Source organism: Pyxicephalus adspersus, chromosome 11 (genome assembly GCF_032062135.1).
Source record: "Pyxicephalus adspersus chromosome 11, UCB_Pads_2.0, whole genome shotgun sequence".
NCBI classification, from domain to species: domain Eukaryota; kingdom Metazoa; phylum Chordata; class Amphibia; order Anura; family Pyxicephalidae; genus Pyxicephalus; species Pyxicephalus adspersus.
In genome coordinates this window covers 14,846,865-14,870,684 of record NC_092868.1, presented here as the reverse complement: position 1 = coordinate 14,870,684, position 23,820 = coordinate 14,846,865, and the positions used below count along the sequence as shown (strand labels likewise).

Below are 23,820 nucleotides of genomic sequence, written 5' to 3'. Positions count from 1 at the left end.
TTTTATTTGTGAAAATGGGTTCAAAGAGATGAAAATGGGAAATAGAAAATAAATTGTAATTATTGTAATTATTTATAATATAGTTGAGTGATAAATACAATAAAGAAAACATAAGAAAAAGATATTTGTGATCTTACAGTCACAGTGGTCCTCAGTGGTATATTATAGCTTATACTGTAAAGGTTTCTGTACAAAATGGCAACATGCAAAGTACTAAAATCATTCTATTACTGTCAGGGGTGAAATGTAACTGCAAGATCATGTCCTAGTTTTAGCTAGAAATGCGACTTTGGACCTGATGGGCTCAGTGATAGAAGGAAATTATGGATCTGCTACTAAACTATTCCCAAGTCTGCAGGCTTTTCAAAATCACAAACCTTTAACACAGAGCTAAATAAAATATTTGAGAACTGGAAGGGTTCAGAATATCATGGATGTCGGGACCCAGGAGGATTCAGAGGACTATGCAGGGCAAACATTCCACTTAACAGTGTTGGGATGCACTGCAAGAAATGGATGTGGTTTACATTTGTCCCATAGAGTCTGGGAGCAATGCACTATTGCTGGATAACTGTTGGGATCACCTTTTACTCCTTTATGGCTTTTTCAAAGATTTTTTTGTTGCTTTCAGAACGGGAGTCCAGGTTACAGACTCAAACAGTGTTACAGTTTCAGTGTTGAAGCCAGGATTTTATTTAAAAGGGGTAAGAAGGAATTGTAGACAGGTGGCAGCCTCTGTATTGTGATCCAACTCTTCAGTAACCACCCAAAAACATGTGGGTGGTTACTGAAAAGTGCCGGGTGGTGCACCCAGCTAAAAGGGGCTGGGGAGAACACTGCAGTTTTAACATGGACACTTGGCTGTATAATATTAAAGACCACCTCAGCTTATTACCTCACAGTTAAGCAGAAATTAGATCCAGACAGCACGGCTGGTAAGGAAGACCAACATTAAAGAGAGGCAATTCTTTTTTTGAAAACCAATAGCAGTATCACCCTGAACCAACTTCTTCAGATTTCAGCATAATGGCTTTCAGTGAAGGGCTTTAAAGCCACACAGCCCTCCTGTACACATTACCAAAAGTCTTCCATGTATGACTAAAATACTTAATTCCTTCCTGGTACTGGGGGTATATGCTCTTATGTCTGTCTCTCTTTGTAATGCATCTTGACACCTAAAGAAAACAATTCTAACAGTACCTGAGCAGATTACTAGAAGGTAGACTCAGCTCCTCATTTTACAGGCCAAAAGTGTAGAAAACAGCCTACAGTTTTGTGTGGTTCAGTATTTGTTGTTTATAAAAAGTTTCAACCAATGCACTTTATTTGTGTAAACTATGTCACTATTGCCATATTTGGGGGTTATATTATAGGGCATTTTATTTGTGTAGGAAAAAAAAAGAAAAACTTGTGATTATCTTTGGTTAATCATTCCTTGTTTATGCTCTCTAGGTTGTATGCCAGTGTAATACACATTGGGCCAGATTTTTTGAAGCCCAAGATTGGAAAAGATAGACTATCATGAGGAAAACATAGTAATCCAGCAATCCTAGAATGGATCTAGTGGAGGATTGTAAACATTTGCCAACTATCAGCAAATGTTTTTTTTTTTGTTTTGTTTTTTTTTGTTTTTTTTTAAATGAAATCCATTCCAGGTTTGCTGGATCACTAAACGCCAACACATAATATTCTACCTTTTCCAGTCTTTATTAAAGATTTCAATGTGTTTTCATTGTTTTTTTTTTTATTTTATTTTAACATTTACCATTCCTAATGGTTTCTGCCTGATTAAGCTCGTTATAACTCCAGGGACTGTTGCTTCTGAAACACTGAAGTGTAGCAGAACATAGATGTTGAAGGGTAGTGACTAAAAACACACAGCGAAAAATAGGGGAAAAAAATGCTGTAAAATGAAAATAACCCAATTTAAAAAAAAAGTCTTATAGGGCAACCTTATTCTATCCACCTCCTGTAGGTTGAGGTTAACCCATTACTTTGTCCAGTAAGAGCTTAATAGCCTTCCCACTATAAGCGGACTTGGGTTACCATACCTCTTTTGTTGCCATGTTAACCTGATAGGGTTAACACTGAGCTTGCACCAGGCATAGGAACTTGATAGCAGCTGGGAAGTCAAATCCAAGCAAGCATTGGATGCTAACATAGGAGGGTGGGCAGTCATAGGACTTCATACCCAAAATACAAAAAATATTTCAGAGACACAGACAGGAGACTGCAGGTTTGTATCAAATACGGTGATTGCTTCTTGGAGGGTAGGAGTAGCTTAAACTAGCTCTGAAAAGTTGAACTTGAAAGGGCAAAATATTAGGTTTACTTGTAGCAAAAACTAATGTATGTAATCATCTGACAACGGAATATCTTAGTTATTGCATTTTACTTTTTTCACTACAGATGTGTTGAGGTATGACTTCAACAAAAACAGGTCACTAGCATTCCAAAGCTTTATAAATCCCGATGACTTAAGAGTACACCTGCCGCTAAAAATGCCTGTACATTATGTAAAAACAACACATTTTCATAGGCAAATAATTTACAATTGACTTGGCCCATCCATATGAACATAATGCCTGGCCAATAAGGCAACCCATCATAGTGGTAGGGCAGTAACGTTCCTGGGCAGAAAACCATGAAGGGTTGTCATGGAACTTGGTGGTGCAATCTCCAGAGTGCTACACTAATTGCAATTGCTCATGTTTTTCGTTTACAAAAGTGACAATGAGAGCTTTAAAAGTCCATCCCTTGGCAGATAATAACTTTTTTCAACTATAAAGCACTTTTCTTTTTTATCTCCAGTCAGTAGTTCAGGATTCTCACTGGTGCCGTTTCAGCATGCAGGGGACTGCCAATCCATTGATGCAGATGTGCCCCGGCAGTTCCCTCACACTGACATCACTGTGGCAGGCTCCTCTTCAGGATGCCAACAATTGACAGTCATTACAAAGTGTCTAGGTCATGTACACAGTGATGTGTGCACCCAAACAGGAACCCCCCTCCTCCAGTAAACAGGAGGGAGGTCTTGGGACTGGAGCATCAAGTGACCATTGCTTTAGGTAAGTAAAAGGGGCATTTTGATTTTTTTGTAATGCCGGGAATCAGAAGAGGCTGAGGGTGTGTGAGGTAGAGAGAGCCCAGAGATCAACTTTGATAAAATCTTTGAAATGAAGTGAAAATTATTTCTACTACAAGTAGCCTATTTACAATAACTGCTGAAAATATTTACCATATGTGGGATTGAAAACAAAATTAAAAATATAAATTTTCTTGATGAATGTAATAGGCTACACACAGCTGACTTCCTGTTCGGTTATCTCCAGTAATACCAGGTTGATTTCAGCAGGAGAGTAGACAGCCAACCAAGTTTCTTTTTATATTGCAAAGTGTAGAAGAATTTACATTCTGCTTTTTTTTTTCTCCCTCCCCTATTCTCTCCCTGCCCAAGTGACAACTGCAATAAATTATAGTGTTGTTCCACTAACACTGGCTGTTTTAAATGACAATTTACTTTTTGATCTAATTGTCCTTTAGTTAATCCCTTCAACCTTACAGCAAAGCTTTTTTTTTTCCTTTTTTTTTTTTTTTTTTTTTTTTTAAGCCTTTCTTGTCACAGACTCATTTTTTCCTTATGTACACGTTACATTTATGGACTCCAGAGTACGGCTTACCTATAAGAAATGAATGGGACTGTGGCATATTGAACACTAAATTAAGGGATGTGTGCTCTGCTGTGCCACACAACAAGGACACTTAATTCAGAAGGTATTTGTCCTGGAGCACTGCATTCTGGAGGGAGCGGAAATTTATTAAAAGGTCAATTGTGCCGAAAAGTACCAACGACACTTTAAGAATCATCAGTCTTCCTGAACAAGAATATTTCAACAACTTTCAAACTCTCAAATCAGCTCAGAGGTACTTCTGCCCCTCATAGGAGTCACAAAATGACTAACTATAATATGGACTGACTTCCAAGCCTCGGGGAATGGTACCATTGTTTCCATAAGTACTCATCTATTAATACTTTATGGTGGAAATTTTACAGCTGGACTACACTTTGAATTTTTTAGTAAAGAACTGGGTTTAAGTTGACTAAACATTTTTACAATGTATTGCCTGCTTTATTATTAAAAGCTAAAATGTTCTTTTTTTCTGCAGACACTACTAAAAGGAATTATCTTTTTGAATCACACCCACCCAAGAGGTTAAACAAGAATGTATTCTTCCTACTTGTTTTAACTATTCATTTTATATTATGGATAATGAAACTAAAATATTTTGATGCATCTAAACAAAAAACAGCTTAAGTCACCAGCATCTACTATAAGCAATAGTAACCATTTTAAATGGACTGACTCTTCACATCTAAACAGTCACTTAGAGAAAGATTCTGTAAGAAAATATTACATTTACCCTGTATTAACACCAGTTATTCATGCATTAATGTATAGAAAACACTGTGAAGCAGAGAATATCTGCCCAGCAGTCACTTGCAATGTAGTAACAGAGCTAATGATATGGAGATCTTTCAGGTTTATGAAGCACAATATACACATAGTCTGGGTAATGTTATATTTTATACATTTTAATGGGTCACATGTTTATGGGATGACAATAAGGCACTGCTAAGGTTACTGAGAATCTAACAGCTTGGGGTTGAAAAGTTTTCATTAGGCTTTTTTGGTAACCACATTACAAAAGCTAACAAAGATCAGAGAATGTGTTGCCTGTGGATAAATTACAAACAGTGCTGACACTGTCAAATGTCAAGTTTACATTTTATCAAAAGGCATTCAATAATATTGCAATATTGCAATATTAGTATTACAACAGGTGGAAATACACAACTGTGCCAGGCAGACAGCAGTTTTGGATGCCTTCTGACCAAACTACTGCAAGGCACACATCTGCATAGAGACCTATATGGATTTTTGGGCTGTTAAAGGATGATACATAAGAATCATTTGGTATTAGGTTCTTGTGCTTAAGCCATGTTACATTCCGGCCATCTGAATGTGTAAAATAAAATTCATAATTTAAGTATCATTTGTTTTTAGTTTACTCATCTACTGCTGATATATATCATCAGTGGGAAAATATATATGTACTTATGTGTGTATGTATATATCTATATCTACACATACATACACACATTATATGACAGCCATACATTCCTGTGGCAACAAAAAGGGGGTCAAAAGTTGTCATTTGTCTCTTGCTCTTACAATTCATAATGCTCTAGCACATAAGTGATGGAGTATTCCTGTACTATCCCACTCTTCCATAGTAAAAAGGTAAAGACTTGGTCTTGACCGGTTTTCTATCTGTATGAAGACTCGAAGCAGATCTTTGGATATGCAGTCATCTGTTTTTGATGCCAGAGGAAGAATACAAAGTTTATCTGGAATAGAAAATAAAATGATATAATTCTATTAAAAAGTAGTGTAAAACTTGTAACACTCAAATTTTGTTTCGTAAATTCATCATAACATGTAATTTTAGGCAAACGTCTACTTTTTTTAATATTTTAGACAAAATACTGTATAGAAAAATATACAAACTACTTTTGGCTCAGGAGAAGTGGACGGGTTCCAGGAAACGCGTCAAGGATACAGTATTGAAATATTTGTACTCAATGAGTGTTGTAATGTATTTTAATGCTTTTATAATTTTGTAAATTTTAAGAAATCAGTTTCAGATTTATTAGACAACAGTCATTTGTATGGCACATTTGAAAACTGGTATATAAGGCCAACAGGGGCCCAGTGATGAAAACAACCTACTTATTAATTTCTGGAGGAGGACAATCTGTGGGTCGTCTTTCTGAGAGAGTAGGCTGCTGGACCTTATTCTGTTCACTACTGTGCAAAGAGCTGGATTCTCTAAAATTAAAAACATTACTTTATATTAGGTATGAAAGACAAATTATGTTAGACATATAGCTAATGGTGATCTTACAAGGCTTTGTTTTCTGGAGAAAATGCTGTATTTTAGGAAGCCTGGTTAAGAAGATGGAACCCCAACACATCTACCCAACAATGAAAATAGTTCACCAATGTATTTCTCCAGCAGCAAATATAAGATCAAACATTCACTACTGCCTCTTTCCTTCTTACTACTGTACAGTCATTTGATAAGGCAGGGGTTACTAAACTCTTTTTTTTCACAAGCTCTACTATGGGGAATTTAAAACAATTACCCTAAAAGTACCCAAAGTGCAAACGCAGTGTAAACCAGCCTTTGTCTCCCTTTTTACAATGTTGGAACTCTTGAAATACCCTTCATGTCTTTGGGGAACCCCATCTATAACTTCTATGTCCACAGCTCACAGTACATTGATGTGGTGGTCAGTGGAAAGAATGTTATCCTACAGAAAGCCAAATAGATCATTTATGTCACTTAAGACACAAACTTTTCATTGCTTAAGGAACCCTGCTGTGCACTGCACACACTAAACTAACAGAGAAGATTTTATTGACTCTCTAGACTAAAATGTTTTAAGGATTTTACCAAAACTCCCTACTGAGAGAGCAGGAGAGAAAAGGTCTCTAAAGTCCCGTACGGATATCTGATGACATCAGAGGAATGATGCTGGAAATTGTCTTTTGTGATTGTTTCCAGTGACAGATACACATGAGGTGCCCTGCTGTGCTCTTCTGTATAGGCATATGGGGGGCACAATAGGGTTTGTTCCCGATTGGTGGCTATGGCGTGGTTGGTTGATGAATTTCGAGGGACCACTGCACACCTCAAATCATATCACTAGAGACAAACATGACCATTTGTTTCAGGATACCATTACATGACATGTTTGTAGCCTAAGGAAATCATATACTTTTAAAAACTATTGTTGCACACTGGACACTTGGTAGGTGACTGGTCTGAGTGGGACTGGGAAGAAAGCATAATTAGGACACCAGCTGCCTGATCACATGAACAAAGCATCCTACCTTAAATAAATGCTATCACCTTGCCCATCTCAGGAAAATTTTTGTCCCACTCCTCTCTGCAGATCCTCTCCAAGTCAGTAAGGTTTCGAGGCTGATGTTTGGCAACTCGAACCTTCAGCTCCCTCCACAGATTTTCTATGGGATTAAGGCCTGGAGAATGGCCAGGCCACTTCAGGACCTTCATGTGCTTCTTCTTGAGCCACTCCTTTGTTGCCTTGGCCGTGTGTTATGGGTCATTGTCATGCTAGAATACCCATCCATGACCCATTTTCAATGCCCTGCCTGAGGGAAGGAGGTGCTCACCCAAGATTTAACAGTACATGGTCCCTTCAATGCGGAGAAGGTGTCCTGTCCCCAGAAAATCACTACCAAAGCGTAATGTGTCCACCTCCATGTTTAACGCTGGGGATGGTGTTCCTGGGGTCATAGGCAGCATTTCTCCTCCTCCTCTTGGTGACTATGGTCCCAGCTGCCCTGAGATCATTGACAAGTTCCCCAGTATAGGTTTGGGCTGCTTCGTCACCGTTCTCATGATCGTTGCAACTCTATGAGGGGAGATCTTGCATGGAGCCCCAGACCGAGGGAGATTGACAGTTATTTTGTGTTTCTTCCATTTGCAAATTATCACGCCAACTGTTGTCACCTTCTCAATAAGCTGGTTGGCGATAGTCTTTTGGCCCAGTCCAGCCTTTTGTAGGTCTACAATCTTGTCCCCGACATGCTTAGACAGCTCTTTGGTCTTGGCAATGGTGGCTAGTTTGGAATCTGATTGATTGCTTCTGTGGACAGGTGTTTTTTATACAGGTACTGTAACAAGCTTGGATTAGGAGCACTCCCTTACAGAGGGTGCGCCTAATCTCAGCTTTTTACCTGCATACAGAGAAGACACCAGGGAGCCTGAAATCTTGCTGGTTGATAGGGGATCAAATACTTATATTACGCATTACAATGCACATCCAACTCTAACTTTTGAGCACTGGGTTTTTGAGGGTTCTTCTGTTGTTGTTCTGTCTCCCACAACTACAATAAACCTACCATTACAAATATAGATTGGTCATTTCTTTGTCAGAGGGCAAACATACAAAATCAGCAAGGGATCAAATACTTCTTTCCCTCACTGTATATACAATGTCAAAGACCCCTCTACATTTTGTGTCAGCGAATGAGGTCACCTTCAACCCACACTCTTTGTGAACAAGACATGGACATGGCCAGAGGCAGACAGTAAAAATGGAGGACTAGTGAGAAATTGGTAGGAAAGCACAATGAGATAAATTATCTTTGAGAAACTGGAAAGGGCAAACTGAAAACATAAAAGGGAATTAGTGTTGAAGCAGACTTCTACTGTGGAGTAGCAGTTAACTGATAGATCTGCTAGACCAAAACCTAAAAAGTAAGAAACAAAGCTTGGGAGCTAACCTGAATCCAGAACAACAAATCCTACAAAACAGGGACAGGGGCTAAAACCAAGTTGGCATGCTCATCCCCTACAGGTACTGTCAAGAACCTTGAAAACAAGGGGCAACATTTCGAGATCCCACAGTCACAGGGAGTGGGCAGGACAGGGACTCTTAACACAATTTATTTATAGAAAGGGAAAAAACACATTTACAGTTAAATAGGTTAACACCATATAAACCATGTAAGACAGACATGCTCCAGGGCAAGCATGTCTGCCTAAACAGTAGTGAAGAAAATGCTGGACTGGGAAACCCTTCTGACTTCCAAAGTCTATAAATTTGACCAACAAGGAACAAGTAAAAGCTCCATCAGAAAAAGGCAAAGAACTGTATGGAGGACAAAGAGGAAAAATAACCAGACAGGACACTAAGTTTAGGGGACCAGATCCAGGCTTTCATTAAATGCAGATTGCAACAAGAAAGACACGAAAGCAAAATAGGAAGAATAACATAGGTACCATCCTTTATGACTTCGATTTGAAATGAAGGATCCTGGAGTAGAGAACAGGGTCAGACATACCATCTGCTGGATGTAACTCCGACCAGGATCTAGTCCAGTGTTTGGACCGTAGGGTCCAGGGAGCCCAGGGTCCGGGCTAACATTAAACAGGACAATAATCCCATCTACAAGTGAACAGAAGTATTCCGGAATAGAGAACCAGACCTTGAGGGCAATGCACCAGGGAACCAGAAGGCCCTACTATTAAAGATGATTTTGGGATGGCCTACAGTTTGTTTGTTTACAGCGTCTTTTGCAATGTACTTTGCACACCACGTAGTAATTCAAATTGGTATTTGTTTAGGCTGCCATACAGAAGCCTTTATATGTCTAAAATTTAGGTATTTTCAGCTAGGTATTTTCTAGCTTTTGTTGTGTTTTTTAATACATTTAGGTTTTTAGCTCCTTCCTGTAGTAGACAGGGTTTATAGGTTTCTAAAAAAAAACCCTACAATGCAGAATGTTGATGATTTTGGCGATACGTCATTGGTGATACATGATTTGGTGATACGCAAATTACTGAATTTCTTACCGACTTTCTGGATGTTTTTCGTTACAGTTTTTTTCTAAAGTGTCATTTTCTAATTTCACACCCTGCTGCTTAGATTCTTCTAAATGATCCATATTCGAGGTAGATGGGGCAGTTTCTTCCACCCTATGTGACATGAAAACAAATAGTAACCAGGTTAGAGAATAGTCTTCCTGAAGCACCTGCACAGTAAATTTTGAACAGATAAAAAAAATACCAGAGTATCTCATAAACCAGATAAATTCCTACCAGAAAGGAAACAAAGGGTAAGGTGGTAAACAACGTTTTCCCATTATCCAATATAACGGTAGCCAGCAATATAATTTAAAGGTATAAAACGACTTCCTGTGTTCCTCAGGTAAAAAAAAAGAAAACATTTTTTCAATTAATTTAAGAAAAAGGTGAAAGGCAGATAAACCTTAGGAACAATGAGACAAAAAAAGTGTTGGAAAGCCAACTGGTTAGCAAAAAAGCAGACAGTCTGGCATGCCACTTGATGTATAATCAACAATTTGGTTTCTCTTTTTCATAACATGGGACCCTGGGTTTTAATGTTTCAATCGACCCTGACCCTACCTGGACAATGTGTAGTTTTACTTTTATCTTTTCCTGGTTTAACCTTTTTCTCTTTTCCACCCATTTGCTCCTTTGTTTCACCTTCTTCCTTCTCCCTGATCCTTCATCTAGTGTCCGGGGGTCTTTCTTGCAATATTGTGCTTTCCACATATCTGCCATTTTAGAACTTTTCCACAACAGTATGTACAGTTTTATAGTCGTGTTACTTTACTCTTGCATTATTACACTTAAAGCTTTGTAAAAGATGTTTGACTGCCATTTAAGATGGGATTGAATTCCCTTTATTACTTGTCAAAATTCAATAAACATATTGAAATGTAAAAATTAGGCAGAATGGTAAGGAATCATAGTAGGGAGTGTACAAAGAAAAGCTACTTAGGTAAGCAGCTAGTTAAGGTTTATCATATACTGTGAACGGATGGCAGGGCTGAGAACCATTTTATGTGGTGTGCCAGCCATTCACAGAAAATTTTCATATATAGGCTCTACGTTTATGTGCTGAACATTCACAGATAATGTCAGAAGAATTCTCATTAAATAAGAAGTTTAAAACCATTTAGTTTTGTAGATAAATCGAGAGTTAGCCACTACAGGTTTGGTGGCTTGCTTACTACTAACACCATATAAGCACTGCTTATCAAACCAATAGGAATAATATATCAGCCATGTTTATGCCATACAGGTAATTGCACTGTTTTTAATAAGATGGCCAACACAAAGATTTACACTAGAATGAACTGTAGTAAAGCAAAGGGCATGTGAAAATAGTAATTGTAAAAAAAAGTCATATTAAATGCTACATAAAAGTCTACAAGGAGACAATATTTTCTTTTATAGTATTTTTTTTAAACCCTTCCTTTTGCCTTCTGAATTTTAATGTTCCCAGGACAGGGCATGGATATAGTCTGCAAATAAATATCCTCCTGCAGAGAACCACTAGATGGCAACCTGCATGGCACATGGCACTCAATTCCTGTGGACATTTAGAGCTGTTTACCCACTGATCGGGAATCAGACTAGTCCCAAAATGTGTAATTACCATGAAAGATGAGGTGATCACATAGACTGGAGACTTTAGTGACACAGTTACCTTTATGCTTACAGGAACATCTGCAATGGCATGTATCTAAAACTGTAATTGTCAGTTACAATAACAAAATGTGTAGAAATAAAATATATTCGTATCTGTGCTCAACCCAAAAAATTTTTTAAGCAAAGTGGGAGGAGATTGTACGTGGGTGGCAGTCCCTGTATTGTGGCCCAACTCATCAGTAACCAACCGAATACAGCCGGGTGGTTACTGAAAAGTGCCAGGTGATGTGCCTGGCTAAAAGGGGCCTGGGGAGAACACTGCATAAAAAAAACAAATATGAGAATAAGGGAATTTGGTCTCAGATTTTTGCATAATTGCCAGCCCAACATAGCAAGGTTTTTTTTAAATCTTTGGCAGGAAAGACGTAACCAAAATACATAACTATACCTGTCACTATCTCGCAACGCAGTTTCATCCCCTGTTAAATGTTCATCTGCTTCTCCATTCAGAGTTATCCTGCTTGTTGTTTCTTCACTAGAATCAGGACTGGAATATGCCGCTAATGTACCCGTTTCTGCAGAGGAACACTGAGGGGTGTCTTTACTTTTCTGAACATTATCCAGGGAAACTGAGGTTTCTATGGTTTCTAGAAAGAAAAAATTTACATGTTCAAAAAAAAAAAAATTAAATACAATGTAAACAGTTTAGGTAAAAAAAAAAAAAAAAAAAAGTTTGGTGGTGAAACCAAATAGCTCAATATATCTGTATACATAATGAAGATTCAACATTTTAAATTAGTATTTGAGGGGAAAAAAACAAACACACTGAACTTGTGAATAACAACATCACATAAGACAAATAAAAACATACCTTCTTTAACAGAATTGTTAACATCACCGTCACTATTTACTTCCTGAGTTGAATTTTGTGATTCCACAAGCACATCCTCCCTGTCTGCTGCTTGTGAACTGTAGGGAAAAAGAAACAACAAAAATTAGGCTTGCGGAAATGCTTATGGTTTTACAATGTGTTGCTTCTTTTTCCTTCTCCTAAAGCTTAGAGACTTCATAAATATCAATCCTTCTACAAAACATGTTATTCCACAACTGTGCTGGCAATAGAGTTACATGTATCACATTAACAGCAGAACCAGTACAGAGGTAGCAACTACAGAATAATAAATTAGCATAGGTGTAGTAAATGATCTGGTGCATTATACAATTACTACAGGATATTACGTTTTCTGTTTATAGAAGGCATTTTAAGACCTATGCACTTTCCGGCAATGTTGTTCCATTTATGCAATTTATAGTATCATAAGTGAATGGTAGTGAAGGTAGACTCTGGATGTGTCATAGTTCATATAGCGCTAAAGGCTTACTGTCGTCATAGTTTTAAGAGAGGGTGCTGCATTTGGTCTTAAAAATTCTGTGCTCACTAACAACTAAACAACTGTAAAAACAGTACATACTCATGAACATAACATACTCATGAACATACTACAAAACATGTATAAAAATGCTCACCTCATCTGTTTACCAAGATCTGTAAAGTCTGCCCAGCTGCCTTCACAGTTATTAGTCACAGTTCCATCCCATACAGATGACCCTGTATCTGCAGAAGTCACTGGGGGGTATGATGAGGCATCTGTGGCTGTAGAATCAAATGTAGCCGTCCAGATCGGCCCTGCAGTGTAAGAAATTAGGAATAAATGTTTGAATTAAATGTGTCAATCAGCCTATTACAAAACAAAAAGAGCATTCCTAAATCCAGTTCAGCACCAACAGATGTATTTATCTTATAAAAAAAAAATAGAATTGTCTGAAAGAGGAATCGAAGAGGATATTAGGCAGGGTCATTGTTTGTATCTGACTGACATATGTAACCCTATTTAAAGTAGAACTACATTTAAAAATGCTTATTCAGGGAGATCATTGTTGCAAAAAGGTTTTAAACTGCACCTAGATTCAGATTTTCTAGACTAACACTGGAAAATGATTTTAAGCTTGTCCAAAAAGATTTTTTTTAAAATTCAGCGATTTCTTCCTGAATCATGAACAAATTAGTAAAAAAAATGAGACGGTGGTTTAAAGCAGCGGATACCAACCACTCTGGGGGGACAGTAGCGCAGAGCTGTGGACACAACTTTTGTTGCTTCCACAGCCCTGCTCACTGTTTGACCTGGAATTTAGCAAGCAGGTCTGAGCCTGCAATGGGAGAGTGGACGGGTTCTAGCATCATAACGTCACTCTAAGGGAAGTTTGCTCCCCTTTGAGTGACACATGGCTCCCGATACATGCAGGGTCCGAGTTTGGTAAATTTAGGGGTCTGTGAAGTCGGAAAGGTTGGCGACCACTGGTGTAAAGGAACCAAGTATTTAAGTCCCCCTCGACCCAAGGGTGGAATTACACATAAACTTGTCTATTCCTAATGCTATGTTAAACCTGCCATTATTCAACTGATAAATGTCAAAGACTTGCTGGTCCTTGGCTGTTCTGGAATCTGACAGATGAACAATAAGGGAGCAGGGCTTAACAGAAATGGGATGCACCTTAATATGAATTAGGAGAAAAGTCAAGGCCCTTGTACAGCTTGAACAAAAGATTAAAGGGACCCCACAGACACACTACAGCTATTGAGTACTACAATTTGCCTGTAATTTCAGCACTGATAATATCATTGGCAGTTTTTAAATGAGGTTAGGTGATCTTTAAATAACAGGTACCTTCAGATGTTTCTGGCACGGACTCAGCATTGGGAGGATTAGTACCATCACCACCACCAGAATCTTCTTCCTCTTCATCAGAGTCCCTACTATCTTCACTATCTGTGCTACCACAGCTCCTAAACAAATGAAAAAAAAATGTTTATAATTTGCTAGGAGATTGTAAATGCTATATATAAAATTGGTTTGTTAATAGGAAGAATTCTCAGTTTGGCTTCAAAATGTTTTCACTAGAACAATAAATATATCTTTTCACAATGCAAACCATATAAAATATTACTAACAAATAAATGTATATAGTGCTGACATATGACGCAGCGCTTTAAAAAGTCCATATTTATGTCACTAGCTGTCCCCCAAAGGGGCTCACAATCTAATGTCCCTACCATAGCCATATGTCTTTTAATACAGTCTAAAGTCATTTTCCTGGGGGGAAAAGCCCATTAATCTAACTGCACACTTTGTTTTTTTGTGGAATGTGGGAGGAAACTGAAGTACCCGGCGGAAACCACACAAACACGCAGAAAAAAAAGAAAACTGCATGCAGAGAGCGCCCTGGCAGAGATTCGAACCTGGGACCTAGCACTGCAAAGGTCAGAGTTCTAAACTATGAAAATAAGGTGTCCACTGTGTTCACATAAAGATGTAAAAAATACCTATGGGACTAAGGAGAGCATACTAAGAGCCTGAGCATTCTAAGAGTCGGAGATGAGATGTTGTAGTGTTATTTTTGTTAGGGGTCAAGTAGCTTTGCTGTACCCTAGAAGGATAAACATATGGAGGGTCACATGACTGTTGCTCAAACATTTTTAGAAAGCTCACCTTGTGCCGGTACTCTGCATGGTGCCTGAGGAGAACCGAATTTCTTTCTCTTGCCAAATATCCTCTCCATCTGAACCGTCGTCGTCATCATCATCAAACTGTTGAATGCGCTCTTTATAGCAGATCTCAAAAAGATTGGAATTAGGCTGTAGAAGATAAAATAACTGTTAACAAAAGTGGGGCTTCTAGTAAATTACAAATTCTCTTTTCTGCAATGTTACTCACTAAATATCTTAAAGAAAGCAGATAATCTCTTAAAAGTAAAACTATTTTGCTCCTAATTTTCTTAACTATACATTAGTATTCTTTGAAAGTAACACTAATAACATAACATCTGTTATTTAAAAACATATATAATATAATATATATAATTATATATGCACATAAAAAAACAAGTTTCAAAAAGATAAGAATGAATAGTGTCTAGTGGAAGACAGAGTGCAAAATTGTGTATGAGAATACATTTTTGTGATATTTTTACTGATAAAAATGGAAACAAATTCTCTTGAATAATTTAGTTGGGACATTTTTAGTTCTAAAATTGCAAAAGCTTATTTTATGTACTTACAAAAAAATCGATCAAACCAATAATTATAATATAAAATTAATAAGGGGTATGTTGCCCCTTGGCTATGCCCCTACACCTGTTTAGGAGTTCAGTTGTAGCAAGCAACAAAAAGAAAAAAAAAAATCAGAGGGTGAAATATCCTTTCCACAATTATTTGCTTTAGTCATGGCATCAGGCAAAAAAGAAGAAGCACACAAAGGAGAAGGGGTTAACTTCAGTAAATATCATAGAAATTTTTTTTTTGCATGAGGATAAACAAAACTGCCTAAAACTGGTTACGATAACTGCTTTTGTGAACAAATTCTTTATTCAGGTTTATTTAGACTGGTGATGAAGTTGCAGTTTGCATACAACTTCCTCACAGCAGTAAACATTTAGTATTTACCTGAGGCAACCAAGGAAGGATGGAGGGAAAGATAGAGAGTGGTTCAGAACCGCTCTCTGACGTATACCCCAATAAATATTATTAATAAAAAATTATGTTAATTTGTATCAGATCGCCACGGTTTTAAACACATGGAAAATTGATAAAACTGGGGATGTTCAAAATCAAGTTGAATTCAGTATCCAGTTGGAAGAATTATTTTAAAATTACAACTAAAAAACAGGGATCTTTATACGTTTCTGAAGAATCCAATTGCTTGTATAGTTAATTAGTCCCGGGATTGGGAACAGAAATTTACAACCATCAAATTAAGAACAATAACAAAATTACTTACACTCTCCTCATCTGCATTCAGGGAAAAATTGATGTTCACTGTTTTGTCAAACGGAGCACTAGGGAGAAAGAAAAATATGCCATTACACAGTTATCTTTGAAAGTAATTTTTTCCTATTAGCCACAAAACAGAAAAAAAAACCTAGAATGCAGCCCAGAAAAAAAAGAATTTGTGATTAACTTGCTGTTTCTAATTTCATACATTTGCTCATCTAGACTTTCCAAGCAAATGTAAAAATGTTTTGGTTAACAGTGTTTAGCCACAGCCATCATGCAAAAAAAAAAAAAAAAAAAAATTGTGATTTTTGTTACTTTCACCAATGGTTCAGCACTTCCAACAACAACAAAATGGCAGCGAGATGATGAACAGTACTGTAATGATGATGTACACATGCTCAGCGTTTCAGAAAACTACAGTATAGGTGCATCTTTTAAACCTTAGGCACAGGTTTTGGAAAATTACTTTAAAATGACTACAATACACAGCCACACATGCCACATGCACATAAATGTTGTTGGAAGTCTAATAAAGACCTACATGTATAAATGTATTAGGTACAATGGTAAAGTGATGAAAGTGAAATGAGGAAGAAAGCCAAAAAACAAACAAAAAAAAAATATAACAGTGCTGAAGTGACTATTTGCACAGTAAAAAAAAATGACATATATCCTTATAAAATATTTAGGATTTAATACAAATAGGCCATATGGTGCAGAAAAAGTACTGTTTCATGCCCTACCCACTTTGTTTTACCTCTTCAGTTGTCGAAACTGAGCACTGCAAGTCAGAGAAAGAGAGAGAAATAGCAGGCATATCAAACGGAGGTGGAAGCATAAAGCTGACAAGAAGGGAAATGAAAAATCAAAAACAAAATCTACTGGCAAAAAGGAAGTGCACTGTTAGTGAAAAAGTGTGCATTTGTGCATTCTGTTCAGATTATCAACAAGGCAATATTAAAAAAAAAAGATTGTCTTTTACATGGCATAAAAATATTTGTACAAAATCATTTTACTTAGAATCCTTTATGTGTACAACAAGGAAAACTTTACATCCTACCCACCACAAAAAAATAAAATGTGTTTGCAATTACACACAAAAGGCTCAGTCCACAAAGACGGAAAAAAAGATTTGATTGCAGCCCAATGAGTGACAGAATATTTAACCTCCTAGTTATACTCTTGCCTACAGGAAGCAACTACTACCATGCTTTGATTTGTGTTGTAAAGCAGTACCAAAAGTATGATCATACAGCAGAAAAAAAGCTCTTTTTATATGAAATTCCTGGCCTGTATAGGGCTCTCAAGGATAAGAGTTGGAAAGTCCTATGCAAGAGGATTCCTAACACCTGAAGACAACCCTATCCAATTTGTTGTTGGACCAGAGGTTTAGCTAACTGTCTGCATGTAGGGAAAATGTCTGCATGTAGGGAACTACCCTCTTGGTTCCAGGCACTGCTGGTTAAGAAGATCTACCTGTCAATTTTCTAAGCGTGGAATGTGTCCACCGTAATGCAGGGACCCTGAGAAATTTAGTTTTGCATCTATTGTTGGTTGTTTGTGTTTCACATGATTACATATGAATGACCTTCCCATTAGACTAGATGAGAGGAAATGGCTGTAATGAATTGTACAAGAATGTTTGGTCCATGAAATAGATAATGTGTCCATTTGGTGGTAGAAAGTGAGAAGAGCTGCTGTTAGGAAAGTATTTTTTTCTTCCTAAAGTGAACCATGAAAAACAGACACGCTTTTTTGCCAGCCCCTCGCCTCAAACATTTCTGGGGAAAAAAAGAAAATTTACCTTCCTCAGCCCCAGTTTTAGAAATATGCAACAAGTTAGTACAGAGCATAGTAGTTTTTTTTTTTCCAAATTAAAGGCAGCAGGGAACTGGCACAGAATGTCTGCTTGTATGCACTGCAATGGGTTGGAATGCTTTAAAAAGTCTAACACCTCAATCTTGTGTTGGTTCTGATGGGAGAAATGCTGCCTAACACACACAGCAGGTGTAAATAAGACATTACTCCAAAAGCTTCAGCTGTTATTCTAATAGTTAGAAATTGCCAGTAAATACAAAAGGAGGGGGTGTAATCAGTGGGAAGGGCAGTACACCTGTGTATTTTGGAGAAAACATGGCATGTTTAATTTTCAACAATGGTAAAACAACAAAAATGTGATCAGCAAGTCTGCAATAAAGTTCTAAGAAACACTAACTTGACACTTTCTTCTTGCTCTCCAAACTCCTCATCATTGAAACCAAAATGATCAATGAAAGCTGATGTCATCTGCTGCATCTGGTAGTCCACAAATGCCTGGAGAAAACATACCACAATGATTAGCACAGTATTAGACAATACAGATATCTCTCTCTATATCTATTTTTTTTACCTGCTGCAGTACAGTCTCTTGAGGAAAGGCAAACTCTTTAAGGTCACCATCTTCATCATCACTGGAAGAGTGCATATTTCTTGTGTTTACCTGTGGAATATACACAAAAGTCAATAAAGAACACAAATAGACATCAAAAGATTTTAAACTTTTAGACACAATGATCTGTGTTTTGGAAAAGTACAGTACATGTGATATCTTGTATGTGGTTTTATTTGTTAAACAGGTAAAAAGATTGGTAAGGATATGTTTATTTTGGATGATAAAGAGATTTTTTTTCAATCTTTGTTTTATAAAGTAGATTTTGAGGCTCCAAGTGGACCCAAGTAGAAGCACGTTATGTCTGGAAAATACAAGGTCTTAAATGGAAAGCTCCCAACTAGAGGTCACTTAATCCAAAATGATGATAACCATGGGTCATAATGTGTTTTATTTATTTCTACAAATTGCCGGATAGGAAAGGCGTGACAGTAGAAACAGGTAAGGAGGACTTTCAGCACGGTGGAGTGAAAAACATTGGACAAATATCTACCACAATAGTGGACTCCTTGGTAATGAGACCTTCTTTTGGATCCACAACCACTGTTTAGTAAATTTTTAACCAAACTGAAACAAATCCAGTCAACAATAGTGTGTGCATGAGTGACTGTCAAAAAAGGTGGACCCAATGGTAGGATTTGAGACATGTCTGGGGCTTTAAAAGACCTGAGACCGGAAACCATAAGTGGTACCTCCAATTTCACAGCTGTCCACAATGCATCAGTAACAGCAAAAATGAACTCTAGTAACTCTGAATTAAAAGCAGAAGACTGGAACTCCTTAAACATCTTGCCAGGTAAAGAGGAGAGACTCAGAGTCAGGAACCTCTAAAGCCCAACAGCAGATCAGAAACAGTAGTGAGGGAAGGTACAAAGGTGTACAGAAACTCCTATAGTCAGTCACTTGGCTCAACTTGTCATTAAATCTTTAAGGAGCCTCTGTAAAACTAAATAAGTTCTCTAGGAAGGACCCTAATAATACAGGGTAGCAGTTCAGATTGGACATTGCAAGTAAACAGTCCTAGAACCATTGTATGAATGCGAGCTGGGGGTCCCTGTTGCAGTGGGGCTGTTCCAAGTGTTGTCTTTGTACTGTAGCAATAAAGGATTTATGTATTGAAAAGACACTGAAAATTGGTAGAAAGGATTTATGTAGTAAAAAGATACTGAAACCCGGTAGAAAAAAAAACAGGTTGAATTTCTGGAGGCGACCAAGTGACTGAAATTAGGTAGCAGAAATGAACCATGAAAAAAAACAAAGTTCCATGGGGATCCTACAAGAAGACTTCCTTTATCTGCTTGGGACTCCAGTGGATAGATTAACTTAACAGTTAACGTAACAAGTTCCACTATGTGCAGCCAGTGCAATATCAGCCGAGGGCTTAGCAGAAAAACCACACCGGAGAAATTCCATACATGAAAACATCTGAAGGCTAATTATCGAGCAGCATGTAAAATAATATATCATGTTTAGACCAATAATAAAAAGCATTTAATTTTTTTTTGGTCTCAATCATAAAAAACACACTCACAAGGTCAACTGTGTTCTTCTTGTTGGTCTCAGAGAGAGATCCTGAAACAAAATGTTCCCATTGCTCCTGCTGTTCTTCGGAGAGCTCTGTGAATATAAAGGATTGTGTACAGTTATACTAAGGGGAAAAAAGTGAGGGCAAGAGGTAGCCCCCTCCACATGACAGAGTTTAATGAAATATGCACTGCAGTCATAAATCTCAATATTTACTATGATAAACACATTCATCTATTCTCACAGTACTGTGTTGATATCTCTGAACCAACTCACTCTGTACAATATGAAAAAGTCTATCTATCTAAAACTGATATTCAAACATATTTCAGCTTTGGATAGAATGTTTTATTGTGTAAACCTACAGTATATTAGATTATTTTCTTCTGCTGTGTCTGCAGGTGTGAATACCTGTCCCACGGTGTCCTCCTGACCACCACACTAATAATACTGTGAACACAGAAATTAAATGAAGGGGGTCCCTGAAGACCTCAGTCAGCCCATGGGTTCCCCCATGTTCAAAAGTTGCTTTAAAATCTCAAAGACAGAAAGAAGTTAATATACACCAAAAGTGAAATGGGTCAATGCAAAGCACGTTTTAAACAATACAAAACTACTACATTTCCCACTCTGTAATACATCTTGTTAACTAAATATTAGCATGAAAGGCTGACATGAATGACACAATAGGACAACATTTGCAGAATTATCTACAGCTTCGGATTCATCCTAAAATGTATTCAAAAATTGCTTGGCTCACCTTTAATCAGCTGCCCAATAAGTGATGAATTGGGTCCTTTTTCTGAGCTGTGCACCAATGAGTTTGCTATCTTGGTGAGATGGCCCATAAAGCCTTTCCTCCTTCCACCTTCTGACCTAAAACATTAAAAAGATTAAGGCCTTAAAGTGAACTTTGCATAAAATTATGTATATTTATTATATAATATCAATATCGGCATGCACACAGAAAATTAAACAGTTTTTAGTTGTTTTTTTCCCATAAGTGGTAAAAACTTACTGTTCTTTGTCATTATCTTCCCATGCTGAAAGTATCCTCTGTACAAGCTGACATTTCTGCAAAAGCTGTTATTAAAGAAAAAGTATATACATAAAGATTCTTGCAAATAAACTAGTTTTATTAAAAAGTGTCTATTGTGTTTAATATGTCATAACTACAAAATATGCCTTTACATACACTAAGTTTTATATACACTCAAACCTTGCACACAAAACACTACAACAACCACAGGTATCTTTTCTGAAGTACGCTTTTAATCATCAGAGGATGTTGGGTTCAGGGTTCCATGGGCTAGATAGCTTTAAAGAGATGGCTGTGGCCTGGTAATTCAAGAAAAATGCTGACACTTTATCATTACTTTACCAGATTTTTAGTTTGGTATCTTTAAGGGACAACCACCCACACAAAACAGACAAACCCTTTGTTCTTTTTTTAATCTTGGAGAAAGGTTTTTCTCTCCCCTTTTTTACTACTGCTGGGTTGTTAAGAGACTTCCCCATCTTTAATTGTGTTCACTGGAATTTAAAATATCCAACAGTGGCATAGACAACAAAAATTCCCTAACAGTAATATGTATGAAAGCTCTCCCATGTAAGTAAACAAATGTCACGTGGCAAACTAACAGTATTCTGTGAAATGACTAAACAGGATGTCCTCTTTTTAGCAAATATCCGAGTTTCTTATCAAAAATGTCTTTAATATAAAACACACACCAAGATCAATTTAAATTTTCAGACTCTACAATACAAAAAAACATTTAAATAAACATTCTTACATATTTAACCAGTTCGTTCTCTTGGATATCATTTTCGTTGGTTTCTTGAATAGGGATTGAATTTAGAACCGTTGTGATGCAGACCTCAATTTGCGAGTGCAAAAAGTTATTGTACATGTACTTGAAATACAGATTCTGAAAAATGAATATACAAAGTGTTAAATAGACTTGGAAAAAAAAACAAACGATGAACATGATATTTACTAAATCTATAGCTTATATTCTGTACTTGATGTAAAAGACAAATACAAATGTTGTATTTTAAATAATGTGGTTATCTTGAAAAGAAAAAAAACACATTTAAAACACAAAAAAACACTAGTAATGGGGGTTGGTGGTTGTGTTTATGACATCTCAGTGTTCCTCAATGTTTCTTTTCAATCCAGAAATTGTACTCTTTAATAGCATTCTACTGCACTGTTTACCTGTGATTAATGCAGATTCTACTTCCTGTGCATGAGCAATAGAATTGTTTAATTTTAGTGCCACCCACAGTGGCTGCTTTTTTAGTATGAGGACACAATTTCTTTCATTCTCAGGAAACTGATAAGTCTGCCAACCCCTTAGAGGTCACCACTGTGCCTTTCTCCCAAAACCTATTTTCAACATTTTGAAATCATACCACCAATCTTCCTTAATACACCCCCCGCCCCTACACACACACACACACACACACACACAAATAAATCCCCACTATCACACCACTGCAACCGACCTCCATCTTCCTGAACTCAACTGGTTAATCTGTGAATAAAAGTGTCTTCTTACAATGCAATCACATAAGTAAAATTAAAAAATATATTTCTTGAAAGTCATACTTACCAGCATGATGTTGATTGAGTCAAGTCTTATGAGTTCCTGGTTTAAAGCCCTGTTGTTCGCATTTATTGTGCTAGCAAGCAATTTTACTACATGGAGACGAGTATTCCCTAATGGTGGATCAAGTACACCCCAAGTTGTAAGTAAACTTTGTTTCTATAAAACAGAAATTAAAAAAAATATATATATAAATGAGAGGTTTACAATTATATTTTGTGGATGTGGTTTTTGAAAAAAAAAAACATGACCAAAATAGTTTTCTATGCCATTTTATAAAATCTATAGTGCTCACAAAAGGATCAATTTCCTGATGCAAACTTATCCATATTTGTAATTTGATCTCAAGCAATTTACAACCCTACACTAAACACTTCCTAGTTTTACAAATACAAAGGGTCTTAAAATAGGTAAATGTCAAAGTTAAAGCATGAAGGTGTACCTTAGGTGGGTCAGTAAGAAGTTGATGGAACTCCGGTAAACGCTGTTTGATAGCTAAAAGAGTGCCTAAACTAGCCTGAGTATTCGAAGATCCATCTAATCCTGATGCATCCATCTCAAGACCTTCCAGAGTGCAGTAAAAGGCAGTTAATCCACCCAGTTCAGCTCTGCAAAAAATCAAAAAGGGTTTCAGTTTTAATGCCAAACTCCATGCAGATATAAAATTATATAAGAACAAATGAATAGATTTTTCTAATGCAACTGCCGCCATCTTTCTCTGTCTTTTTTCTTCTGGCTATATCTTGGGATCTTGCATCTGATATAGAACCAGATTTATTCATTGCTTTGACTGATGAGCCCAACTGTATACATTTGAAGTAAATTAACAATTGTGGGAACATCAAACAAAAGAGCCATGGAATAAAAGTTACATTTATAGACAACTGTGTGTAAATTCTGTTTAATACGTGTATGCATGATCATGGTATTCATCATTGGTTTTGTCATGGAAATGTTAACATAATCATGAAAAAGTGAATGTTTGCCAAAAAACACTAAAAAACTTTAAGGAAAATTCTAAGGTGAATATATTTATTACCAAATTGTATACTCATTTTAAAAAAGTTCCTTTTTAGAGATCTAAAGGAATGGATTATTTAAATTTTATTGTGCTCAAATGGAAGACAGTGACTTTGGTGATGCACTCAATGCCATTTACAATGAATTACAGTGTACTTGTTATTCATGTGAATGAAACCCAACACAGCACCACCTTGTGGACAAATAGAGATTGACGCTCGCTATTAAACCAATGTAATTATAAATTCTCCCACATCTCCTTAATACTTCTCTGGAGTACATTCACTCATAACATGCAGATACCGCAAGTACTTTTGTTGAACAAATCAAATCAATATGAAAATTGTTTATAG

General features: G+C 36.9%; 1 protein-coding gene across 4 annotated transcripts in view; it reads right to left on the bottom strand.

Annotated features, from left to right (window-relative positions):
* Window positions 1-4,573: 4,573 nt before the first annotated feature.
* PPP6R1 (protein phosphatase 6 regulatory subunit 1) overlaps window positions 4,574-23,820 on the bottom strand; it is a 45,987-nt gene continuing 26,740 nt past the window's right edge. For 2 of the 4 annotated variants that reach the window (XM_072426648.1, XM_072426647.1), the window contains 18 exons: window positions 22,890-23,055; window positions 22,454-22,606; window positions 21,632-21,766; window positions 20,857-20,921; window positions 20,599-20,714; window positions 19,846-19,931; window positions 18,276-18,365; window positions 18,102-18,199; window positions 16,644-16,667; window positions 15,891-15,948; window positions 14,604-14,749; window positions 13,782-13,900; window positions 12,583-12,742; window positions 11,927-12,024; window positions 11,504-11,702; window positions 9,451-9,573; window positions 5,793-5,891; window positions 4,574-5,410 (listed from right to left, as the gene is read on the bottom strand). In XM_072426648.1, coding sequence (XP_072282749.1) covers window positions 5,407-5,410; window positions 5,793-5,891; window positions 9,451-9,573; window positions 11,504-11,702; window positions 11,927-12,024; window positions 12,583-12,742; window positions 13,782-13,900; window positions 14,604-14,749; window positions 15,891-15,948; window positions 16,644-16,667; window positions 18,102-18,199; window positions 18,276-18,365; window positions 19,846-19,931; window positions 20,599-20,714; window positions 20,857-20,921; window positions 21,632-21,766; window positions 22,454-22,606; window positions 22,890-23,055 — 1,939 coding nt within the window. In that variant the 3' untranslated portion in view covers window positions 4,574-5,406. The remainder of the gene's footprint in view (window positions 5,411-5,792; window positions 5,892-9,450; window positions 9,574-11,503; window positions 11,703-11,926; window positions 12,025-12,582; window positions 12,743-13,781; window positions 13,901-14,603; window positions 14,750-15,890; window positions 15,949-16,643; window positions 16,668-18,101; window positions 18,200-18,275; window positions 18,366-19,845; window positions 19,932-20,598; window positions 20,715-20,856; window positions 20,922-21,631; window positions 21,767-22,453; window positions 22,607-22,889; window positions 23,056-23,820) is intronic. The other 2 variants (XM_072426650.1, XM_072426649.1) reach the window with 2 other exon arrangements.